The sequence below is a fragment of the Ornithorhynchus anatinus genome, chromosome 16 (genome assembly GCF_004115215.2).
Source record: "Ornithorhynchus anatinus isolate Pmale09 chromosome 16, mOrnAna1.pri.v4, whole genome shotgun sequence".
Taxonomy (NCBI): domain Eukaryota; kingdom Metazoa; phylum Chordata; class Mammalia; order Monotremata; family Ornithorhynchidae; genus Ornithorhynchus; species Ornithorhynchus anatinus.
In genome coordinates this window covers 8,741,379-8,758,531 of record NC_041743.1, presented here as the reverse complement: position 1 = coordinate 8,758,531, position 17,153 = coordinate 8,741,379, and the positions used below count along the sequence as shown (strand labels likewise).

The 17,153-nt window shown below is 45.0% G+C and overlaps 1 protein-coding gene across 1 annotated transcript in view; it reads right to left on the bottom strand.

Moving 5' to 3' along the window:
• Positions 1-249: 249 nt before the first annotated feature.
• FAM20B (FAM20B glycosaminoglycan xylosylkinase) overlaps positions 250-17,153 on the bottom strand; it is a 29,103-nt gene continuing 12,199 nt past the window's right edge. Inside the window, exons 2-8 of the mRNA XM_029081148.2 lie at positions 13,959-14,457; positions 10,402-10,488; positions 9,387-9,496; positions 7,878-8,049; positions 7,490-7,681; positions 5,889-5,948; positions 250-4,376 (exon numbers count right to left, since the gene is read on the bottom strand). Coding sequence (XP_028936981.1) covers positions 4,145-4,376; positions 5,889-5,948; positions 7,490-7,681; positions 7,878-8,049; positions 9,387-9,496; positions 10,402-10,488; positions 13,959-14,335 — 1,230 coding nt within the window. The 5' untranslated portion in view covers positions 14,336-14,457 and the 3' untranslated portion in view covers positions 250-4,144. The remainder of the gene's footprint in view (positions 4,377-5,888; positions 5,949-7,489; positions 7,682-7,877; positions 8,050-9,386; positions 9,497-10,401; positions 10,489-13,958; positions 14,458-17,153) is intronic.

Here is a 17,153-nt window from a genome sequence, read left to right as displayed (position 1 = left end):
GCGTGACAAAAAGTGAAACACACTATGTAAATCCTGACCAATGATTTGGCACTAACCTGCTAACAATAAGTAAGTTGGCTTACAGGTCTTTTCCATCTGGCTCAGTCATACCATCCTAAGGTCACGGGAATGGGTGCACCCACAAAGCTACTGCCTTCCTAACCTTTAGGGAAGCAGGCAGAAAACTGGAAGAAAAATCCTGGACATGTCCTGAGAGAGGGGAAAAAAAATGCATGAGAGAGACCATTCAACAGTGCTTATGAAAATCTTTATTCACTTCACATTTCTTGATTCAGAGTTTAAACCCGTGGAACACCATTTATAAAGTTAGGGTTGCTTTTTGTTGCTCTTGCTGGCAACTCTTCTGATCAAGAACAACCTCTATTTGTGCAGCAGCTCCAAAATGAATCCCCCTTGGCAGCTTAAAACAGAAGCTGGGTCCTACCTTCTCCCCCTCCCAAGCTGCCACAGTGAATAAGTTACCTTCTCAATAAATTATCCCCAGGCCCCCCCGCCCCATCCCAATATTTTTCTCTTTGCTTTCTGAATGATTCTTCAGTTCATTAAAAGCCTGTGGCAGAGTTGATTCCAGGTAGCTCCCCTTCCCCGGCACCCTCCTGTCACCTAATTATCTACTTGCTCCCTCAAGGAGGCAGGAAATCATCTATTTAACTAGCTCAGGAACTCAGGAGATGCATTTTAACTAGTCTAACTTCAAGTGCTTCAGCAATATAGTTCAGGTCCCCTCTGGCAACAAATTAGTTTTGTGTTCTCCCTATCAATACCCTTAGGAAATGAAGGGATTCTCTTCTCCCTGAATGCTGAAGCCTTCAGCAACATGCTCTTTTGATCTGGGCTCGGATACCTTAATTGTTTTCAATTGTGGCTAAGCACTGGTGTTCCTCAGATTTGGATAGGGCCATGGGAATGATCGTGTGGGCTAGGAGGATGGGATGGGAATGGTTTCAGTGCTTAGAACAGTGCTTGGCACATAGTAAGCACTTATCAAATACCATTATTATTATGAAACTTTAGGAAAAACATGACCTCCTTAAAAGAGTCATGCTGACTTCAGGAGAAAAAGGCGCTCTTTATTATCCATCACTTGTGCTCTTTCCTACTAATATATGACTAAAATGACCAGGACATTTGATCATTTTAACAACAAACAGGATAGCTCTTTCTTTCCTTCTTTGCCTTTTCTGAAGAAATCCAGGGCACTTACCCAGCAACACTGACTAGCAGAGGATAACTCTCTGGCACCAAAGAGGCATTATGCAATGATCCATGAGCAAATCCGGTTCGGCTCCTTAATGTGTTTATGTGGCAAGATTACTCAGATTTTTTTTTCCACCCTTAAAACACCCTGTAGTAATGACACTTCTGGAATGGGTGGGGGAGGGGCGGGGGAAAGCTTTCAAAACTTCAGAATGGATGCTTCAAAAGTAGAGATATGAACATCCTCTAATCCCATCTTTCCAGTTTGGGAAAATGCTAAAAAATATGCCTGCCCATCTAAATAATTCCAAATCCACTGAGTGTTAGATTTGGGATTGGGCAGATGCTCATACCCCTCAGGGCTGACTGAACAGCCTCCTCTCAATGGACTTGGAGCAAAGTTTAGTGTTTGAAGTTGAAATGAAACCACTCAGAAAGAGGACAGAGTGTCATAAATCACCTTTTTTTAGTTGCATTTCTTCCAACTGATCTTGGTGTTGATGAAATTTAGGGTTGCATAGCTGAGCTCTATGCCAGATTTTCCAAGACTCCTTCCAATCCAGTGTTAACTGAGAACATGTTCTGCTCTCCTCTCCCAGATAATACATATCACAACCACCGATTGGTACAACTCCAGCATGACCTATTAATCTAACTGTGATCTGTGCCGAGCCCCAGGCAGTTTACTAGAAACAAAGGTGATCAACAACCTCTCCCCTGCTTCTTCTTTAAAAAGTGAGTCTTTTGCCTTACACATTCAGAACGAAATCTGCTGTTTCAGGGAAACTTCCATTCAGAACTGCAGGAGGGTCTGAAAAGACATTGACCAATATTTTCCCTTTCCTCTCACATCTGCATACGATATCAAGGGAGCATTTACCACACAGAGGATGATCTCCTGAGATTCTGCTAAGTATCTGTAGTTCTTTCAGAGAAATTTTAAGACATGCACAGTCCATGGTTACTCTCATACTTCCATTAATCTTTCCCTGAATATAAGTCAAGAGAGTCCTGATACTGGAATACATTTTTCCTCCCTTTCCAGGAACTAAAGTATTCTGTGCATACAACTGTCGTACTCTTACACTCAAGATACCTTTTGTGACTCAATCCATTCTTCTGCATGTCTGAGGCAGGTATGTTCAAATCCCCTATTACTGCAAAGAGATTACAGGTGATTCCATATTCTTAGAAAATTTAAACTCAAGTCCAAACCCGTTGCAAGAGTTTGGTTTGCTTCAGTCTGGCCCAGATTGGCCAGCATTTGCTGCTCCATTATCTCCTGGGTTTCCTCTGCATCAAGGTCAAGAGGCAGAAAGGGAGCTTGGAGGACAAATACACAGGCAAAAGTGCCACACGTTTAGTCTCCTCGGGGTTGGGCTCTCCCATTCATCTCCCACGCGTAATTACACATTGCTCTCCTTTTCCCAGAAGAGAAGAGTAAGCCTTGCTTAGAGCAACTTCAAGTCGGCTGTGGTTCAAAAGCCAGAGGCAGAACCAGGATATTCTACAGTGGGCTAAGAGCACATAATGGGAAGAAAGAAGAATGGAGATGGGAGAGAAAGAACAAAACCAATTTCCAAATCACCGAATCTTGATGTTACAAATGGCACAAAGCACACAATGTAAAGGTTCAGAAAGTCCAGGAGATTTTTACTGAAACCCTTCTCTCCACCATATTCACACCTTTTCTGTAAAACCCAGCAGCTGGAAGACCCACACACCTATCCGCCTGTCCAAGAGGCAGACCCTGGCCAGCTTCTTCAGCCCAGAAGCTTCACTACCCCTCAGTGCTCCATTCCCAAGAACCAGGATGGCAGGGGAGCAAAAAGCCGACAGGAGGAGACGGGAGAGGCCAGTAGTAACCAACCGTGTTCCTCTTCCGCAGTCAGCTCTTGGTCGTCCTGAAAGCAGCTGCCTCCCCTGCCCCTCACCAGTTTAAGAATGGACTGGGGACAACTTTTATGCAGCCCACAAAATGATTTTTGGTTAATTCAGACACATGATCATGAGAACAATGATTCTGCTCTGGACCTAATAACAGTCTAGTCTATATGGACCTGAAGGACTGAAATGCAGTGTTTTGGGGACCCTGCTTTCGTCTTTAGGCACTGAATGAGCCATTGTTCCTAGTGCTACAATGCAACCACAACTCCCCCACCTCAACACTGCAGTTGATCTGCTTCTGGGGCAGAACGCTTTCCTGCCTCTGCTCTCTGTGGGGTTAGTGGAGCAGCACACCCTCCCTCACAGACTCCTTTATTGAAAGGAGACTTGGGGAAAAAGACAATTCCACCCCCATTAGGGAGTGCTAGCTATGTTTTAACTTAGTGCACGGTTTGCCTCACCGCCACGCCACCCTTGCTGCCACCTCTTTAAGAGGCTGCACTTGCCTTAATCAGCACACTGCTGGTTAAACGGCATCGTGGAGTGAACTAAAATTCCCCCTGACAGCGGCCAGGGAAGGAGGGAAGGTGGGAAGGAAGGAAGGAAAGGAAGGAAGGAAAGAAGGAAGGAAGGAAAGAAGGAAGGAAGGAAGAAAAGAAGGAAGGAAGGCCTGTAGGGTCCCAACTCACACGGCCTCTCCAGACCATTCTCCGGATTCATGTCCAAATTTGACGCTCCGCTGCATTAGTCCACCAGCATTGGACTGCGATGCCCACTGCCTCTATCGGGCCCATCACAGTGGCCAATGCAGAGGAAGTCAGAAGGCCACGTGGGGATGCCCGAATGCCCCAAAGCTTCTGGTTACAGCTTTTGCTCTTTATGGAAAAACACCAAAGAAACCCAAAGCTACCCTGTACCCCCGCACAATGTTTACTGCCGGCTTTTTTTCAGTCTTCCCATCCATCCATTTCCATTTGGAATTGCTTGTGCTGTTTTTCTATCATTTGTTAAAAGGAGTTTCATCTGTTTCCCAATAAAATTACAAGTGGGAGAGGGTCATCCTGTCCTCCACCAGCACGGTGTCTGTTCCAAACTGGTCAATGCACTGCTTCACAGTTGCCAAGATACTCATGAGCCGTTGATCCAAAGCATCCAAGTGGGAGTCGGACAGCACTGGAGAAATGGGATCATGGGACATGGCAGATTTTAAGGCAGATCTCAGCACACCATTCTTCAGGTAGCTCAGCCTGTTCCAGGTGGAGACCCGGATGCTGGAAAACAACAGAGCAGGCCACATCACCTACAGGCCCCCCTGGGCCCTGAGCTTGAGAGAGCAAGAGAGGAAGTATGCTTTTTTTAAAAAAAAAAAGAAAAAAAATCCCTTCTCCATAAGGCTTTTACCTGCTTCTAGTGCAGCCATATCCCCTGGAGGATTAGCAAAGGGAATGGGGAAGGAGTAATCTGATATGAGAGAGAGCACTTGTTCTTTGGTCAGCTGCACAGACCAAAAGTCAGGCAAACAGAGAGAAGTGGTCACAACTACAAAAGAGTGCTTATGAAGCAGTTCATCTCACTGAATCTGCCCATCAAAACTGTATAGTTTCAGTCATTTAATCTTTTAACTACCACATCTTCCTCTGCAAAGTTACATGCCAGTATATTGGCCATCCTTGGAAAGAGTGTTGGAGGGTGAACAACTAAGCCATTTTAGCAGGTTTAGCTGGACGAGTAACCTCTGTTGCTTTCAGTTACCCTTCACAGCCTCCGCCACCATCTCTGGAATTCAGACTGCTCCTCCCAAGACTTATGAGGCCACATCAGGACACCCTGGTGCTCTCTCCACCTCTGCATGGCTACCAGGAATTGAGGAGGTGCCAGCACCTCCAGCTCACCAATTTTCAGATGTTCTACCAACACTTTCCACCCTCTAACGGCACTGCTGCCGTTTCTGATTGACCGGAGCCACTCTGTTGTCCCGGCTTCTGGAGCGGTATCATACATCCTGAAGGTGCTTGGATATTTGAGGATGGTGCTATTTTGCATTTCTGTGGTAACTCACACATAAAGATAGGTTGCAAGCCAATAGTCAGAAGAGTCGAAACCTAATAGCTACTTCTGCAATGATAAGTAACAATGGACCCTGAATTCCAATAATCCAAGCTGAAGCTACAGGTGAACATTCAAACAAATTTAGACTTGTGTTTATTTAATGGCCAAGGAGTGAAAATTCATTTTGGTCAGTTATCCAAACTTTGAATTATCTGTTCTACTGTTGTTTCAATTTGCTTAGATGAATGGCTTTCTACTGTGGAGTTTTCTAGAGCATAATGCTATTGAAAGAGCAAAAGCAGACATTTGCTGAGAGAGGCCCTCTTGAGTATGAGGCTCCTGGAGGATCTGTTGCATCTCCTACCATTCTCTGGGTCCTCCTTCTCCATGTGCCACCTCCAAGCTGTGTGCTGACAGGCTCCCACAAATATTCAAAGCGCAATGGCCTCGGCTGGAAGTGAGCCTTTAGATTCCACTCCAAAGTCCCTTTCTCTGAAATCCTGTTTTTAGTGATGCTAGTTCCCTTGTCTGATATATCAACTGTGAAATATCTTTGAAAGCTAAGTAGCTTCCAAGGTGGACTAAACATCTACAAGAGCATCAAGAAGTCTTAAGCCAAAAAACACCAATGTTCTGTTTATCTTTAACTTGGGCTGAAGTAGAAAATTCAAGTCGGTAGTTTGGCAAAGGGACAGGGATGGGAAGGGGCACTTTCAGGAAGGGGCATCACTTACATGCAACATTGATAGAGAGGGGCAAGAATGCTTCTCTCATCCAGCGAGGGATTTCCAAAGCTGAAAAAAAAAATTGGGAACTGGCAAATTAGCTGCAAGAACCAATGCCCTTCCCACTCATAGCAAGTGCTATAAGGACTTCAAGTCTAATACCAGATAATTTCTTGCTTCAGCAGGTCAAATCATTTAAATTAAAAAATGAACAGGGTGTGACCAATTAGAGATATTATCCCCCAGAGCTAAGGCTGAAGTACCTGACAGACAGCAAGAGCATCCACTACCACAGCCCTTTATCTTGCCAAGACATCCCAAGGTGCTTTAGCACAGCTGTACAGAAATGGAACAATATAATACAATGTGACACTAAGCCATGAGGGAAAAAACCCCTGCTTGGTTTAAGACTCCTGAATGAAGTATCACTTAGGAGAAATCACTCAGATCAGGTTTCCCAAACCAAGCATGTGAGGTAATGATGTGAGCAGGATGAAGGGACTAAATCTGACAAATTCTAAACCTTTACTCTGTCCTCAAGATGACTGGAGGGCTAGGATAGTATTTAGCACACTATTAACTTCACAAATACCAACAACCAGCCACAACCTCAACTCCAAACAACTCTACAGTATATATACACATGGTACAGTAAAAAGGAGGCTGTTTTCACAAACAAGGTCAAACACATTAGTACACAAGGAGTTACTAGCAATTTTGGGCCTTGTTTAGATGGTTCAGGGCTAGGTGGGTCCAGAGAGAGAGAGGGTTATCTTTCCATCTCCAAATACAGCTCCTTGGCTCATTAAAGAGCTCCTGGCTTTGGTGCATTCCCAGAGGCTTGCAAAAAATCTTTGGTCTTATGGATTGGAATTTCAGAGTCTGCTCTCAAGAATTTGAATCACTTCAACATTGATCTGGGGGAAGTGGGGAAATTCTGAGACTCAAGGGACCTGGATTCTAGTCCTGGTTCTGCCTGTATTTGGGCTCAATATAGCTGGCTAGTATTCGACCATAAACATCCCAATTTGTCCCAATATGTTCTTCCCCCATGCCAAATAGCGTGCAAGTTTTGAACAAAGGATGAACATATATAGGCACTAAAATGGATAAGAGAAATAATAGTCACTTTCTTAGGGCTGTGCAAGCCACTAGCACTAAAACCTATTCCTCTGCCAAAGTTCTGGGTCCCAATGTCTTGGGGTTCACAATCAACAGTTGTTACTGACAGAATATTTCATCACACACTAATTGTAATTAGTAATTGTTGTAATTGTTCCTCTGTAATGGTAACAGAGGAAAACAGTGTAAATTAAAGACAGTTCCTGTCCTTGGACTATTATAGCCAACTGGCTTGAAGTGGATTTGGACTGTCATATCCATCTCTCTTTACCAAAATGTCTGGACATCCTGGTCAGGCAAGTGCAGGAGCAGAGTGTAGGTTTCATTGTTTTTGAAAGGCCTTGGGATTAGAGTGGGCTGGGTGAAAGAAGAAAGCTGGGAATTCTAATGGGAGTCGATACAAGGAGAAAGCATGGGGAGGAAAAGCCTCCTTTCTCATGGCCACTTAAGGCACCCACTAAAGGTAACAGGGCTGCTGTTTCCCCTACCTTTTGGCATTATCGAGGAGGATGAGCATGCTGGCCCCCTCATCGTCTTGAAAGCTCTCATAGTGATGGCGGTCGGCATTGCCAATCAGGTAGTCAAAGACAGAGGTGTCGATGATGTCCAGAAGGCGCGGCCCAGAGTCATAGGGGGAGGTCTTCTTCACAGCTTCACAGTAGCTCTCGTCGTATTCCCACCTGGAGGCAGGCAGCATCACCAGGGTTATTTATGAGCGCCCACACGGTACTCGGTACTGTGCAAAACAAAGAGAAGACAGAGTCCCCGCCCAACAGGCTCACCCCTGGTTTCCAAAGCCCTTTGAGGTTAACAGTCCAGACAGAGAAACCCAGTTTCTCACACAGCAGAACACCAGGCCGGGTCAGGTCATTTTACCTGGCCAGCTTGCCCTCTCGGTAAGTTCTGCCCCAGGGGTGTCGGTGCTTCTGCAGTGGCCAGACGTCCGGGAGCCACAGGGTGACAGATCCCTCCATGATGTCTCCATCTGCACAGGCTGGCTCTGTTTCTCGGCAATAGTAACACTTTCCATAGAAACAAGTGTTGTTACCTTAGAGAGAGAAAGACGAATGCAAATATGGAAGAACTAAAAAAAACCCTATGCTTCTCCCTAAAGGGAGCAGGAAAGCAGGTGGTTACATTAGAACCATGACTGATTCAGATTTACCACTAATCAAGAAAGAACTCCACCCTCTTCCCCCCAGAAAGCTTAAAGTTAAGAAATCCATACTGTTTTGTTGTTTGGTGTTTTTTTGGGGGGGTAGGGTGGAGTATTAATGATGCACTGAGGTAGATACAAGACACAGTCCATGTCCCATAAGGGGCTCACAGTCTTAATCCCCATTTTACAGATGAAGGAACTGAGGCACAGAGAAGTTAAGTGACTTGCCCAAGGTCACAAAGCAGATAAGTGACAGAGCCAGGATTAGAATTCATGTTCTTCTGACTTCCAGGCCCATGCCCTATCCACTAGGTCACATTGTTCTCTACCTTTTTTTTGACAAAGAAGTCCCTAAAGGGAACTCACTGACAAGAAGGATTCATGAGAGAAGCAGCATGGCCTAATGGCAGGAACACAAGCTTGGGAGTCAGAGGATGTGGGTTCTAATCCTGGCTTGGCAATTCATCTGCTGTGTGACCTTGGGCGAGTCACTTAACTTCTCTTTACCTCAGTTATCTCTCCTGTAAAAATGGAGATTAAGAATGTGAGCTCCATGTGGGACAGGGACAGGGACCAACCTTATTATCTTGTAGGTACCCCAGTGCTTAGAACAGTGTTTGGCACATAGTAAGCACTTAACAAATACCTTCATTATTATTATTATCATTTCTCTGCCAGCATCCTAACCCACACAACCAGTAAGTTAACAGGTGCAGCAATCACACAGAAACACCACATCAAATACTATAGCAGAGAACTTGCTAAGAGGCCACACAACACAGTCGTCGGGGATACCAATGGAGAAGTGCCACCAGCCAACAACCGAACACCCTGCAGGAAAACAGCTTGCCCACTGCTGCAATGGGTTACCAAAAACCACCATTATCATCATTATTATTATACCGCAGCCTCACAATAAGAGACCGAGTCCATAAGAACATAAGCAAAGCCATTATTGGGTCAGAACAATGGTCCAACAGCACAATCAGCCAGAGTGGCAAAAGGTTGCCCGAAAAGAGGGTGAGAGCCAGAACTTAACTGTAGGATTAGGAAATGAAAACTTTAGCACATAAATTTCCGGAATAACAATAAAGGAAAAAGAGAAAGTTACGAGTCCTCCAGCCCCGCTGTGCCTTTCATGATATAAAGCACTGGCTGAACCACTGTGTTTGAAACTAATTGGGTTCAATATTTTACCACCTAAATTTCCCCTACAGTTTCCTTACCTAGGGTTAGGAAGGTGCTGAGCAGCTGCTCTGTGGCAATGGGTTTGATCTCTGTGCGCAGGTTCACAAATCTGCCCACCACCAGAGGGGCTCGGCGGAAACCTAAGATCCTGGTTTGGACATTAGGGGAGGGAAGAAAAAACAAGTCACTTGCAATGGGTTACTGAAAAGCCACACAGCCCTGCCTATATAGGCCCAGAGGTCAGATCGCTCAAGTTTCTAAGGAGCCAAGTACCTGACAAAATCCAAAAGGAAATTTAATTTGACACTAAAATCTACTGGAACACTTTAAGTGCCACCTCCCCCCTCTGCCCCTCTGTGATGCCCTTCCTCTTTGTCTGTAGGCACTGAACAACTATTAACTAGCTGAGAACTGTCTAAAGAATGAGACTCAGGGAGCAAACTGGCCAGAAAAGGAGTTGGGGTGTCTCCTGAATTAGAACAGAGGACAAAAATACTGGCCTATAAGGAAAATATTAATTCATACAATAAAACCCACTGGGCAAGGAGTTGTAAATTAAAGATTAGGCACTACATTCTTATTGGTTCTGTTTAGGCTTATGATGCTGTTGCATTCCAACTACAAGTGCCACACAACACACATTTTCAACTAAGGGTTCCAAAATGCCAAGAAGCAACTTACCCAGCAAGGTAAATCCCTGAGACTTAATTTTAAGTTTTGGAAAAAACAAACAAACAACAAAACCCAAAAATCTCTATGGAAACTATGTTCCCTTTCTTTCCCTTTTTTGCCCTCCTCCATTTTTCCTCCACTGTCTGAGGGCAGTGGCTACTGACCCCAGGCAAGGTTTGGTTCCTGCCCCACCTGAAGTTCAAATATTTACTCTGATGCCACAGATGTAGACTTAAGAGGCGTGGAAAAAAGTAGTGGGATCCAGGGAAGCGGAGTGAAATTTATTGGTGTTATGAGCCTTATAAAATTTCAGTAACTACTCTCAGAAAGAGACAAATAAAGAAAACAATCAAAAGGCTATATAGTCGAAGAGTTACAAACCTGTCCAAATGAAAGGCTGCTACTTCTGCATTATGTCTATCATATCCGGCGTATGGCTCTCCTTCTACCACATAATCCCGGCTATACCTGGAGTTGGAATGAATGGTGAGACAGAAAAACTATTATTTCTCTCAGAATTGCATGAGTATGTCGAGCAGATTCCCAGGTCTAGATCTGGGGTCTGCTGGCTTCTGATACAACAACGATGAAGACTCCAAAGGAAAGAATTTCCCACCTCGGACACAATGAGGTGTTGGATAAGTGGAGTGATCTCAGAAGACATTATTGCGGGAAGTACTGTCCCCTAGCCCATCCCTATCAGGCTTTGTGGAGAGGCTAAAAGAGTGCTTTCTCTGTTTCCTTCTCTCTTCAGCACTGACTTTCCTATTGTTTAAGAAGTTATTCACTGAGGACTACAAGCATGAAAAGCAAACGCTTATTGCTTATTCTGGGAGAGAGTAATCAGTTATATTTGAGTGCTTACTATGTGCAGAGCACTGTACTAAGCACTTGAGAAAGTACAACAGAATTAGCAGACATGGTCCCTACCTTTAACAAATTTACAGTCTAGAACACTCGGGTCTGAAATCCTGACCCTGGCCTAAGAATTCCCCTGAGGCCTCCGTTTCCCTCTATGAGCTCAGCACCCCAGAGCTGCAGGGGGGATTGCAATTAGACTGGTTCTATGTTTTGGCTCACAACTCGGTCAATGCTGGGAGCAATCTCAGGACTGCACAACTGCCTGGTGGATGGCTGATCTGCCATGGGAAGCAGCATGGCTTGGTGGAAAGAGCACGGGCTTGGGAGTCAGAGGTCATGAGTTCTAATTCCGCCTCCACCACTTGTCACCTGTGTAACTTTTCTGTGCCTCAGTTACCTCATCTGTAAAATGGGGATTAAGACTGTGAGCCCCACATGGGACAACCTGATTACCTTGTATCTACTCCAGCGCTTAGAACAGTGCTTGGCATATAGTAAGCGCTTAACAAATATTATTATTACCACAGAGAACCTACCACACTACACTTCTTAGCTCTCTGTTATCTCAGAGTACAGCAAATGGTGGAAGGCCTCAAGTTTTTTTCTGGAAAGGATTGCCTGCACTGATGAAGGGTACATGGGGGGAAGAACAGAGCTTGACTCTCTCATCTTCTTATGGTGGCTGCCCTGCCCTACTGCAAGGATTTTAACCTCTTCAGGAAAAGCAATACTGACATCTCTCAGTTCAATCTGTGTTCAGCCTAAGAGGTTAGGTAATACTTAGAAAAGAACAATTGTTCCAGTGACTAGAGGTGCTATTTTTGTATTTACCTAAGGAGTTCTGTTTCAGCCCAAGTGCCTAGTGTGAAAAGAATACTCAAAAGAGGAGAAAATGTGTTAACTCCTTTTCCATTACAAAAGAGATCCGTTATAGCAGCAATTCAGGGGAAAAAATATTTATCGGTCCACAACTCTTGCTACTCTTCTGCCTAGAGCTTCGTAAGTGGGAAATGTATCCAGCCAGCTTCAAAACAGTGTTGCAGGAACTACAGCCAAGTGGTGGCGGCTCCCCTTTGCCTCCCCTCATTCCCCAAATTCCCAAAGCTGAAGTGGCCAAGAGCTTAGATTCAGTGGCACCAAGGGGTTAGACTTCTAAGCATATCTTCTGGGCTAAGCAATTATAATGCATTTATGCTGAATAAAGCTATACATCGCTCTTGGTTGAACCTCAATTTTCACTCAGACACGGGCTGTTCAGTGCATGCACAGCACAGGATGTAACGGTACCGCAAATCCAATCATCCAGCCAATATTCTGGCTGCCACCAAATCGATAGATTCAGTGTTCAAATGCCTCTTAAACAGCTTGAATGTCCTCCATCTGCCCAAACTCCCACACAGCCAAGGAAAGGCCTTGCTGCCTGGATATTGCCAGGGTCTATCCAACGCCAGCAACAGCAAGCTTCTGTTAGTGGTGCATTGAAAGAGACATCCCCCTCAAACTGCTCTAAAGACAGCTTAAAACAAGGTTAAAACTCAACAGCATTAAGGGGTTGGGGTCAGAGAGAAAAGAGGAGGGTCAGGGCATAATTAAGGTTTATTAACTTTTCCTGTTGTACCCCACTTGCCCCAATACCCCAAAGGTATCCCCCTCTAGACTGTAAGCTCGCTGTGGGCAGGGAATGTATCTATCAGCTCTGTTATACTGTACTCTCCCAAGCGCTTAGTACAGTGCTCCACACAGAGTAAAGGCTTAATAAATATGAATAATTGATAAGCTCTACTACCACAAACTGTCCAGTTTTTTTTTTTCAGTTTGACTTCTGGTTCTGCCTGTCTAGGGCCATCCCATTGTTGGGATGGATCCAAAGAAACAATGTATTGTTCTCAGGAAAAAGAAGAGGAGGAAGAGGACCATGTCTTGATACTATGATTTCCGTACAGCAGCCTATGTCTTATCGTTATGGAGGCAGGGCTGATCCAATAGGTGCCCACCCAAGCCGAGCTGCCAGATGTCCACTGCTATTGTAGCGGTACAGATTTGGATTCTCTTAAAAGAGGGCCACCTCTCTCAAACCACTGATGTGGTCCAAAAGGTCATACGAAAGCTGCCAACAGATCACTCTCATCTCGCCGAAGAGAGACATCAGAGTCGGCTCCAAGACATTAACTTGCATTTACAATAGGGAAGAATAGCTTTTGAAGCCCAGGGAGATCATGCTGGCAATTTGCTGGATGTTCCAATGTTGCAGTCCATTTGCAAAATCCTCCACTCCCGGCTTGATGTAATAACAGGAAAATGAGAGGAAGGAAGTTCTTCCATCTGTCACACCCAGGGCGAATTCAATGACCAGACAGCACCTGCCCACTCCAACATAATCACACATGGCCCAGCACCACTAGGATTGAGCATTCTCCTCCCCAACCAAATTCCCATGCTTCCCACCACTGTCTTCCTCAATTTTTCTATTATCCCTCTTCCCTACTTCCATGCATCCTAATCCCTCTCTCTTGTTCAGAATTATTTAATGAAAACTGGATCCACTCCCCTGTTGACCAGATTTCGTTGTTGAGGTGAAAATTATAGTCACCTCACTCTGCACACAAGGTGGGTGGCTTCCTCTCTCTGCCCTTCCACTGAAGAAAATCCCAGCAAGCACATCAGATGTCTCAAAAATTGCCACTGAGGTATGGAAACACATCTAATGCTGGAAGAGTGTTTTACGTTCTACACAAGCCTTTCTGTTCTTACAGTGGTAATTCTAAGGAGGTAAGTATCTATAAAATGGAAATTCAATTTCCCCTGCATCCCAACTGAGGTGACTTCACTTTAACTAGAACACTCACCCTGTTGCAGATGCTTCCTAACGGAGTCAGGAAAAGCCACTGCTGAATACCATTAGGCTCATAGGCCTTTTCCTTGGTGATAAGGTCCAGAAGACAAGTTTAACCCCTAAAATGAAGCTGCAATTCTGCTCGATCAAAAGGGCCCCTCCGGCCAAGGCCCGGCCCGATTCTGAGTTTAAAGCAATTCAAAAACAGCAACTGGGTTTGCCCAAATTGAAGGAACGGACTTACCGCTTAGGTTTGAAGACGACTTTCTGCCCTCCTTCCAGAATCAGCAAGGCTTTCAGCTGAGTCCCCTTATAGCCCACGTCGGCTTTGATGATCTTCTTGGTGGCCATCGCGTGCATGACGGCCCCCAACTCCGGGGTCTCCTCGGGATATACCTCTCGGGGCACAACCCACTGTGCGGCAATCTCCCAAGGCGACTGCAGCGTGTGATCCAGCTGGGGGTTCAGCTCCACGCGGAGGCTTGACATCATGCGGTGAAAGGCCCGCTGGTCTTCTCGGTTGGCTGCTGAGGTGTCCAGGTTGTCGATCAGAAAAACCTTGGTGAAGATGAAGATGACCAGGAGGATGGCCAGCAGCACCACTCGCTGCTTCAGCTTCATGGTGACCACTCTCCTTTCTCTCCTGACTCAGTGTCTCTCTCTCTTTCTGATCAGGGCAAGGTGGTGGCCATCAGCTACCTCCTGGGCTAGCTGGTCTCATCACTGACACCCTCCTAGACCTCCTGCAAACATCAAGATGTAAAAACCACAGTGAGAACTGGCCGATGGCCCTGGATCTTTCCTTGCCACAAGATAACCTTATATCAATACTCTACTCGCATTTCAGAAAGTCACAGACTAAAATGGAACCTGTCCAGGGGAGCAGCAAGGAGTGGAAACTAGCTAAGCCTACTACTTTGACTTAAGGACTTGAGTTCTGATTTTGTGATCCAGTCACTTGGGAAGAGTCATACTATAAGATGAATTACTCAGTAGTCCTAGCATTTAATGCAGCCATAGTGACTGCCCTGATACAAATGTGTAATCGATAAGGAACTGGCCTCCCAATCAATCAGTGGCATTCATGGAGCACTAGTGTACAGAGCACTGTACTAAGCGCTTGGGAGAGTACAATATAACAGAGTTGGTAGACATGTTCCCTGCATTTAGTCTAGATGGGGAGACCGGGATTGTGGGTTTGCATCCCATCCAGGGTGGGATCGATTACTGTCTCTCTAGCCTGTAAATTCTTGTGGGAAGGGATTGTCTATACCTACTCTTTCATACCGTACTTTTCCAAGTGCTTAATACAGAGCTCTGCATGCAGTGGAGCACTCAGCAAATACCACTGATGGACGAAGTGGGGAAAAAAACAATGAGAAATCTTAGGGAGAAAAAGAATCCCTGAACACAAGTTAACAAATGAGCACCCTTCTTTCATGTGTCCCTATAGTGTTTAAATGCTTTCAAAACACCCAAACGACTAGAAGCTTGGAGACAACTTATTTCCCTCTTTCCCAAAATCATTTATTTAAAGCAGGTTACATGAGCAATCACCAAACAAGCTCTAGAGCGGAGAAGGAGGAAGAGATGGGCATTATGGATGATCAAAGGCCAAGGAGAGTGGCAGGGACAGAAGGGAGTTTAACGACCCTGTTCTCAAATCCAAGTTCCGAGCAATCCAGCATGTCACATCCAAAGCTCATGAATTAGACACCCAGACACATCTCCCTATTTAATCAGTCTCCACTAATTATTCTTCAAAATTAAAGCCCCTGTAATGTATGGATAATCAAATCCAGTTAAATTAGGTGGAGGAAAAAACATATTTCTACACCATCTGGCCATTAGCAGAACATGACCAGAGAGCTAATGGAAGCTGCTTTTAAAGCAATGCTACCAAGTGTGGAATGGCTGAGGCACAAAATGCCACAGTGCCCTTCATCTCTTTCTGTTTTCCGCCTCTCCTTTTTAATCAATAATGGTATTTATTAAGCACTTACTGTGTGCAGAGCACTGAACTAAATGCTTGGGGAGTACAATACAACAGAGTCAGTAGACACTCTCCCTGTCTACAACGAGCTCACAGTCCAGAGGGGAGAACGTTTTTTAACCTCTCTCTTGATTCTCCCGGTCCTGCTCTATTCCTCCCCCTTTTATCCTTCTCTTCCTCCTCGGTCTCTTCCCCATACTTCCCTCCTCGGTCCTCTCAATGCTCTGTCCTAAATTCATCTTCCTGTGCTCCAGTTGAAAAGTCAGCACCTCTGCTGCACACTTATAATCTGACGGGCAAAGCAGGAATGAGGAATTCCTATCTGCCTAAAACCTTCAGGGTGACATCAATACATTCAAAATCAGCTCCACTTTGCACACTGGCAAGTTACCTTCTACTCTATAGGTACATTTAAAAACATGTATATGCTCCTTTCATTATCCCAGGCTGATAGAAAACGATGCTGGATGAGGGTAAGGAGACAAGAGGCTCCCACATTCCAAGCTCCATACTCATGAAGCAAACAAGCCCCTGATCACTAAAATCAAACTCCAATATCAAAGGTTGGAATACGTGACCTGTTTGAGGGACCCCCTCCCCCCACAACTCTGGCCCATATTGGAGATGCTCGGCGGAGAGGGCTGCCATTCATTCACAATGTAGCTGAGCACAGCAACCTCATGGTGAGACAGCAGCAGGAATGTCATTTGTTTAGATGGACGGGGAAGCAACTTGGCTTAGTGGACAAAGCACAGGCCTGGGAGACAGAAGGCCATAGATTCTAATTCCGGCTCTGCCACTTGCCTGCTGTGTGACCTAGGGCAAGTCACTTCATTTCTCCGGGCCTCATTTCCCTCATTTATCAAATGGGGATTAAGACTTTGAGCCCTAGGTGGGACAGGGACTCTGTCCAATCCAATTACCTTGTTTCTACCCAGTACTTAGTACAGTGCCTGGCATATAGCAACTGCTTAACAAATACCATTATTATTATATTACCATGCCCTAGCCCCCTCGGGATGGGTGAAGGTGAGAAGAATGCCCAGTCACCTCTGTGTTTCTTCACCATTATCTGGGAGAGTGTATAACTTTATGGATCACAACCAAAGGCAATTCAAAGTGAATCTACAGATGCCCTTTTGACTATAGCAAATTTTAATTTGAAACTCAATAAAGCAAGTACAAAAAAAGCTCCATGACAGAAGAGATCGTGTCTTCTATCTCTGCTGTAGTACTCTACCAAACGCTTAGTACAATGCACTTCATACAACAGGGCGCATTAATATTATCGATTGATTGACAGGAAGACTAAATTTCAGGGAGGCTTTTAGAGAGATCTCTCCCCAACCTGAACTCCGCATTTCAGTTTAAGACACATCCTCCAACTGCATCTCCTACATCGGCAACACAAGGCACACATGAAAACTCAGTTAAATTTCTAATTAG